Source organism: Octodon degus, unplaced genomic scaffold (genome assembly GCF_000260255.1).
Source record: "Octodon degus isolate 3935 unplaced genomic scaffold, OctDeg1.0 scaffold00005, whole genome shotgun sequence".
Classification (NCBI taxonomy): domain Eukaryota; kingdom Metazoa; phylum Chordata; class Mammalia; order Rodentia; family Octodontidae; genus Octodon; species Octodon degus.
In genome coordinates this window covers 23,189,158-23,196,982 of record NW_004524581.1, presented here as the reverse complement: position 1 = coordinate 23,196,982, position 7,825 = coordinate 23,189,158, and the positions used below count along the sequence as shown (strand labels likewise).

The 7,825-nt window shown below is 55.2% G+C and overlaps 1 protein-coding gene across 2 annotated transcripts in view; it reads left to right on the top strand.

The window, feature by feature from the left end:
* The window catches only part of Ptcra (pre T cell antigen receptor alpha), a 15,261-nt gene extending 9,551 nt beyond the window's left edge, over positions 1 to 5,710 (top strand). The window contains exons 2-6 of one of the 2 annotated variants that reach the window (XM_023719841.1): positions 383 to 477; positions 3,605 to 3,664; positions 4,140 to 4,460; positions 4,687 to 4,731; positions 5,216 to 5,710. In XM_023719841.1, the coding sequence (XP_023575609.1) occupies positions 420 to 477; positions 3,605 to 3,664; positions 4,140 to 4,460; positions 4,687 to 4,731; positions 5,216 to 5,361 (630 nt within the window). In that variant the 5' untranslated portion in view covers positions 383 to 419 and the 3' untranslated portion in view covers positions 5,362 to 5,710. The remainder of the gene's footprint in view (positions 1 to 382; positions 478 to 3,604; positions 3,665 to 4,139; positions 4,461 to 4,686; positions 4,732 to 5,215) is intronic. The other variant, XM_023719839.1, reaches the window with a different exon arrangement.
* Positions 5,711 to 7,825: the final 2,115 nt, after the last annotated feature.

Below are 7,825 nucleotides of genomic sequence, written 5' to 3'. Positions count from 1 at the left end.
CAGGGTAAAAGGCCACTTAGAATGCACAGCAAGAAGTTCCTGGCCCTTCTCTGGCTGCAGGGCCGGAGGGATCTGGAGGGGATGCAAGGCCTGGTGCTGCCCCCTGCCCACCGCGCCTTCCAGACCCTTGGCTGCCCCTGTGAAATGGAGCTCACGGTGTTGTGGCAGGGTGGGTGGGGTGCCACAGCGGAGTTCAGAGCTGATCCTCAGGCCCTGGCATCCTGCCGCCCCCACTGAGCCGCTCTTCAGAAGGGGGCACCCTGCTTCCCACGTGGGAGACCCCGGCCCTGGCCCCTAGGAGGGAGCGGGCTGGGCTGGGCTGGGAAACGGCTGGTGGGAGCAGCTGGGGCGCAGCTGGCTGTGGGTGGCTCCTTCCCTCCAGGCGGCGCCTCCACCTGCGCCCGTCACCTCCTGTGGCCATGGCAGGGACGGGGCTGCTGCTTCTCCTGGCCCTCGGGTGTCCAGCCCTGCCCACAGGTGAGTCCCTGTGCGTCCTCTCGGTGCTCTCCGGGCCTCCCTGGGTGTAGGCAGGGTGCTAGGGCACAGAACAAGGCCTCCTGGGCACAGGCTCACTGGGCAGCCACCCCCTTCTCTCTCTGGGGTGCTTGCCCTGGAGCAGTGTTGGCGACCAAACAGCCCTGGCAGGCCTGTGGACAGTGGGGGAGCCACCCACAGAGCCCAGGCAGAGTGGAGCCAGGCTGTGTTAGATGGCATCCTGAGGGTGAGACGGGGACACAGCAGGTCGTTGCTGTAGTGCTGCCCTCGGGGAGCAGGTACCAATACCGCTGGGAGTCTCCAGTCCATCTCCGGCTTCCTCTGCCCAGTGGCCCAGGAGGGGTCCCCAGGCCTCAGGGCCTTTTCAGGGTGATAGTCAGCTTCTCAAGGTCAAGGCCGGGCCACAGGGATCCTGTGTCCTGTGGAGAATCCTGGCAACACCTGAGGGCATGAGCGTGCGTGCGTGCATGCATGTGTGCATGTGTGTGTGCATGTGTGCGTGCGTGTGTTATTTTTTGTGTTACAGGGGACATGCTTGTACTTGACCTCTAAGTCAGGGATCTTATTTATTTGAACTAAGAATTGAACCCAGGGGCTGGGGAGATGGCTCAGTAGAATAAACACTTCCCTGGCAAGCACAAGGGCCTGAGTTCAATCCCTGGTTCCGCCAAAAAAAAAAAAAAGAATTGAATCCAGATCTTTCACACTGAGTTATACCTCCTACTCTCCTCCTCCTTTTTTTTTAGACAAGTGCTCACTATGTAGCTCAGGCTGCCCTTAAGCTCACTAAGCCTCAGCCTCCCAACTGCTGGGATTGCAGGCATGGGTCACCATGCCTGGCTTCCTTTTCTTTTTTACTTTGAGAAAGGATTTTGCTAAATTGCCAAGAATGGGCTCAAACTTGTGATCCTCCTGCCTCAGCCTCCCAGAGTCCTAGGATTATAGGTAAGTGCCATTATAACCAGCATAAAGAGGGGTCTCTTTGATCCCAGCTGACCTGAAGTGTGTCCCAGGCACCCTCATTGTGGCACAGGTGGACAGGGTGAGCCCATGGCAAGAGGCCTGAGGTGTGGGGAGGCACTAGTGGTGCAGGCAGCAGGCTTCGCAGAGGAGGAGAGGCAGAACTCAGCTCTGGCAGTGTCTTTCTGCACAATTGAAGAGGCTCAGGAAGTTGGAGGTCAGGGCTCACGCCCAGCTTTCTTATTTTCTTTCTTTGCTGTAGTGATAAAAATATCAAGAATAGAGCTGAAGGCAGTGCTGTGGGCCCATAATCCAAGCTAGCAGGGAGGCTGAGACAGGAGGATCATGAAGTCTGAAGCCAACCTGGGCAACAGAGTAAGACCCCACCTCCAAAAGAGGCTGGGAGGCTGGGGCTGTAGCTCAGCAGGAAAGCACTTGCCCCACATTCAATCCCCAACACTACAAAAAAAAGAAAGAAGGAAAAATAAATAATACTTGAACTTATCTACCAAGACATTCAGCATTACAGCCTTTTCAAGAGTAGTTTTCTGGGGTTGGTGTTGCTAACTGCATTATCTTTTTCTCCCCAATGTATTTGGTTTTTTGTTTTGCTTTGTTTTTAGGAAAGAGTCTACAGGGTGTTCAGGGTCTCACTACTAGATCAGACTCATAGCAATCCGTCTGTTTACAGCCTCCCAAGAGCTGGGATTCCAGGTGCGCGCCACCACGCCCAGTCTCGTATTTGGTTGTTACAGGGCCCCACTACGCAGCTTGCCGATGTAGTGATCCTCCTGTTTTCAGACTGTCCAGTGCTGGGATTACAGGGTACACCACCACCCCTGGACTCTGGCAGGCTCAGCTCGCCCAGGGGTGGAACTCGTGTGGTATATGGTGCGGGGGTTGAACCGCGGTCCCTAGGCTTGCCTAAGTTTGCATAAGCAGGCACTTTAGTCCACTGAGCTATCTCACCGACCCAGCTAAATGCATTACCTTGTGGGTCGGTCCACTTGGTAAACTGAGTGGTGAGTGAGCCCCGGCCCTACCTGAAGCCCTGTCCTTGCTTCTGTCTGCAGCACACATGACAGAGTCGCAGTCAGGCTTCAAGGTGGGAAGGTCCATGGGCTCCAGAGTCAGAGTCCAAACCCCCATTGATGACCTCCACTCCATTGTCCTACCTTGGCTATGTGGGCCCCCAAATCTCTTCGGGGTTCCCATCATTGCCCCTGTGCAGCTCCCAGCATCCCAAGCTGGTTTCAGCTTGGCCGTGCAGAACTCAGACTGTGAATTTGTGGATGCTTCAAAATCCCAGATATTCCAAATGTAACATTTTGTTTTTAGACAAGTCATATTCACTGAGTAATACTGAAAACTAAGTATTATTTTGAAAACCTCAGGGACAAATAAATATTGTCCGTGTCACATGACTAATATTTTAAAATTATGAGCTATTAGACCTCAACTTTAAGTGGGTGAGTTGTGTGGGGCGTGGCTTGTGTATAAATAAAGTTGCCTTTTAAAAGGGGGGCACACCCGTAATCCTAGCCCTAAGGAGGCTGAGGCAGGAGGATCATTTAGTTTGAGACCAGCTTGTGCTACAAAGTGAGCTCAAGGCCAGCCTGAACTGCATAGCAACACCCTTTCTCAAAAAGACAAAAATAGGGCCTGCCCATTAGCTCAGGTGTTTAAGTGCCTGCTGAAACAAAGCAGTCAGGCTCAGGATGCTGTGGTTCGATCCCCTCATCCTCAAGCCAAACCTGCCCTGCAGGCAACCTGAGTGGCTCCCCACCCCCCCCAAAAAAGACAAAAATAAATAAAATAAGTATAAAAATAAAAGAGAAGGCTATGGCTCAGTGACTGAGCTCTGTGTAGCACATGCAAGGTCTTGGGTCCCCTCCCTGGCAACACACACACACATACACACACACGCACACACACACACACACACACACACACACAATCAGCCCCCCACCAAAAACACAGATAGCAAGAAAAGAACTGGGATGAAGACCACACTCACCGGTGCATACTCCACCCGGGCTGAAAAATTGTTGTTCAGGAGGACAGATAAAAAGAGGATTCATATTTGAATCAGATTTGTTTTCAGAGAAAGAAGTCACAGGTATATGTGATATGTGTGTTCTCATTCCAGGCCCTGTCTCTTTTCCTCCATCTCCAGAGGTGACCGCTGTCCCAAGGCCACCAGCACGTGGTATTACGAGCTTTCTCACACAGCTGCTGTCTTTCCCATCTAACTGGGTTCCTCAAGGACAGGGGCAATGTCTTGTTCCATGTTATGTCCCCAGCACAGGGCATTGAAAGGAGCTTGGAGAAGATAGACAGGTGGACAGAAGGGACAGATGGTGCCAGGCACACGTTTGTAATCCTGGCACTCTGGAGGCTGAGGAAGGCAGGCAGATCACCACAAGTTCGCAGCCAGCCTAAGCAAAACCCTGTCTCAGAAACGGGGGGGGGGGGGGGGGACATGAACCGATGGCTGGACAGATAGGCTAGCCAGACATTATATACAGATGGAAGGTGGGAAGAATAAATGGAGGATGGAAGAAGGGAGGGAATGGGCAGGTGGATTGCAGTGGAGGAGGACAGATAAAAAGAGGAACCGGAGCCCTCGCCCACAGTGAGATGTGGCCCCGGGAGGGGGCTGACCGGTGTGTGCGCTTCTGCAGGGCCGAGCGCGGCGGCCTTCCCCTCTCTGGCCCCGCCGGTGACGCTACTGGTGGATGGGAAGCAGCGCACCGTGGTGGTCTGCCTGGTCCTCGACATCTCAGCCCCTGGCCTGGACGCCCCCATCTGGTTCTCCGCGGGCAACGGCAGCGCCCTGGACGCCTTCACCTACGGCCCGGCCCCCGCCACCGACGGCACCTGGACCGCGCTGGCCCAGCTGTCCCTGCCCGCCGAGGACCCGGCTGCCTGGGAGCCCCTGGTCTGCCACGCGGAGCCCGGGGCCGGGGGGCCGCGCCGGAGCACGCAGCCCCTGCAGCTGTCAGGTGGGTCCCTGCCTCGCACCTCGGGAGCGGGCTGCAGGGGGCCGGGGCCGGGGCCGGGGCCGGGGCCGGGGCTAGGGGTGGGGGGAGTCCTCCCTTTCCCGCTTGGGCCCCACGGTGTCGCCGCCGTTGGTGCCCCAGAGCCTCACCGCCCACCCCGGAAAACACCAGCTGGAGGCACCTGCCCCAGCTCCAGTCACCAATCCACCGCCCTCCCCTTGGCCGGCAGGAGCAGCCTCTCGCTCCAGGACCTGCTTCCCAGAGCCTCCAGGCGGTGAGTACCGGCGTGGGGCTGGGAGCCAAGGCAGAGCAGGGACCAACATCACCAGCCTCTCAAAATATTTCCTTTTTTTCCCTCCGGAACTGGGGATTGAACTCAGGCCCTTGCACTTGCCAGGGAAGTGCTTATTCCACTGAGCCATCTCCCCGGCCCCTTCAAAATATTTCTATATTTTATTTTGAGCCAGGGTCTAAGTCCTTAAGTTCCCTGGACTGGGCTGGAATTTGCAGTCCTCCAGCCTCAGCCTCCTACAGTGCTGTGAAGACTTGGGCTGGTAACTGTCGCCTCAGATACTAATCCTGCCAGCCCACTGCCCTAGAAGGCTGGAAAGTCCTCTGAAGACACTGGCAAGAACTCCCCAGTGGAGGGGGCAGAGAAAAGGTGCAGAGCGAGGGCAGAGAAGAGGCCCCTGCCTGCAGAGCCAGGGCAGAGAAGAGGCCCCTGCCGCTCTTGCACTCCTCCTGTCTTCTCTGTGCAGGACCCCAGGCCCAGGGCCTGTGGCTGGCGGCCCTGCGGCTGCTGCTCTTCAAGCTGCTGCTCCTCGACGTGCTTCTGACCTGCACCCACCTGCCTCAGCCTCCTGCAGCTACTGGCAGCTGCCATGCTGTCACCTGGCCACAGTGACCAAGGGACTGCTAAAGAGAAACCAGCTGCCACCAGGTCAGGAGAGGACCCACTCCACCCATGGGGCCCAGCCTGCTGTTCAGGACCTCCTTGGATTCCTTTGCCAAGATCTTTGTCTGACATTTTGATTGAGGTTGTTGCTAAGTACCCCAGACTGGCCTTGAACTTGCAATCTTCCTGCTTCATCTTCCAATGTTGGGTTCAGAGATATGCACCACCACATTACCTGGCTCTGTGTGACTTGTCTCTACCAGTTGAATGGGTTTCCTGGGGCCAGGTCCACCTCTTTCCTCAGACTGAGGGCTTTGGGCAGGTGAAGGTTGTGTCTCCTCTTCACATTAAGAGCCCCAGTCAGGGCCAGGGAGATGCCTCAGTGGAATAAGCACTTCCCTGGCAAGTGCAAGGGCCTGAGTTCAATCCCTGGTTCCGCCAAAAAAAAAAAAAAAAAAAAAAAGAGCCCCAGTCAGCTCAAGACCCTGGGCATTCTAGGGGCAGAGAACTGAGCACAATTAAAGAACTTAAATGACACAAGAAAATGACAATATGCTTAAATATCATTTTAAATGGGTAATATTTAGTTGTGTGGGGGGGGCATGAGTTGGGCAGAGTTAGAGGCACGGGACTCTGGGAGGGCTCCCTGGAGCAGAGGGCTTCCTGAGTGTAAGAAGCCAGAGTGGCAGCACAGGGCTTAGGCCAGAGGAAGCTGCCAACCTCTGTGAAGGGCAGGCAGGGATACAGGAGCCTGGGGAGGGCGCTGGGCTGAGTCTTGTCTGTACTCAACAGAAGGAATGGAACCTGGAGCCAGGAAGCAGCCCAGGACTCAGGGCAGGTGGTCATCCCAAGCCTATGTGCTGCTAACCATTTCAGGGGCCTTATCACTTGACAAATAGTCACCAAGCCTCAGCAATGAGCCTGGCACTGAAGAGACTGGCTATTCTGGTTTTGCCATATTTCCAAAAGATGTTTTGGTTTTGAGGTTGGGTTGGGTTGTTTTGTTTAATGCTGAGGACTGAACCCAGGGCCTTTGCACTAAGCTACCATCCCCAGCCTCTCACTCCCCCTTTAATTTTAAAATTTGAAACAGAACCTTGCTAAGTCACTGATCTGCCTAGGCTGGGCTTAAATTTGCAACTCTTTTGCCTCAGCCTCCCAGAGTGCTGTGGTTGCACACCTGTACCACCATCCCCAGCTCTTACTTCTCTATTTTTGAGACAAGGTAGTGCAAGCTGGCTGTCAACTCACTATGGAGGCCATGCTGGCCTAGAACTTGTGAGATCCTCCTGCCTCAGCCTCCTAGGTGTTGGGTCTGCAAGCATGTGTGAGCTCACTGGGCTCTAAAAATGATTCTTGCATTGATGGACTACGAAGTCCCCTCAGTGGCATCTGACCTGTGTGTCCGGTATCCCCAGCGCTGCCAGGAAACACAGCCTTTCCTCAAGGATTCTCTCAGTGCCCTCTGGGCACCACAGGACAATCTGATAATGGGGGGAGGGACTATGCCCCTCTGTCCCTTAACTGGTGGAAGTGACACTAACTTCCCTGAGCCTGCAGGCCAGTTGCCCCATAGATGCCCCTCTCAGGCTTCTCCTCCTTCAGCCTGTAGGAGACTCCTGCCTCTCTGCAATCTTTAGGGTTCAGGGACAAAGGAGCCCTACAGTTCTTGACTGGAGCCTCCTTCCCCCATCCCATGGGTCTGCTGCTCCCCAACATGGCGCAGACTGGGGGAACAGGGACAGCTGTGGCCACACTTCCTGAGCCATGGTCCCTTCCAGCACTGAGGCCTGATTCTGAGTTCTTGTCCTCCAGCAAATTAATTCCACCTCCATAAATGTCCGCTCTGTGACCTTTTGTCCATCCCACCTGTCCCTGTCCTGTCCCTGTTCCCTAACTTCAGGCCTTCCCCTCTGCATTGCATGGCTGGCTGGATGTCACCTCTCTGAGCACTTCCAGCTGGCCTTCACCTCCACCAGACTCATGTCTTGCAGGGCTTCAGGAGAGGAAGTGATGGGCTTGGGTGCTGCGGCCCCCTCCTGCAGCAGCCCGGCCACCCCAGTGTGCCTGGGACCAAGATGTGGCCAGAAAATGACAAAGAACCACCCCTGTGTGTGTGTCTCCAGGCCTGAGCCTGGGACCACCCAAAGCTGCCCCGAGGACCCAGAGTCCCCCAGTGATACAGAGGGACCTACTTGCTAGCTTCTGGAGTCAGCTCAGTGTCGGCTGCTGCTGGGGAGGTGGAAGCAAGGGAGACACACTGCACATGCGCAGAGCTCTACCTTCTGGGCGCTCAGACTTCGAAGAAATAAATAATAGGACAGTGAAGGGGCTGAGCTTACATTCCGCCAAGAAAATGCCATCTGCTCGAGAAGGTTTAATGCCACCAATGCAGCCTGTGCAGCATGGCAACGGGGCGAATTGTTAGGGCTTTGCCCATGAGGGCAAATGCAAATATATATATATATATATA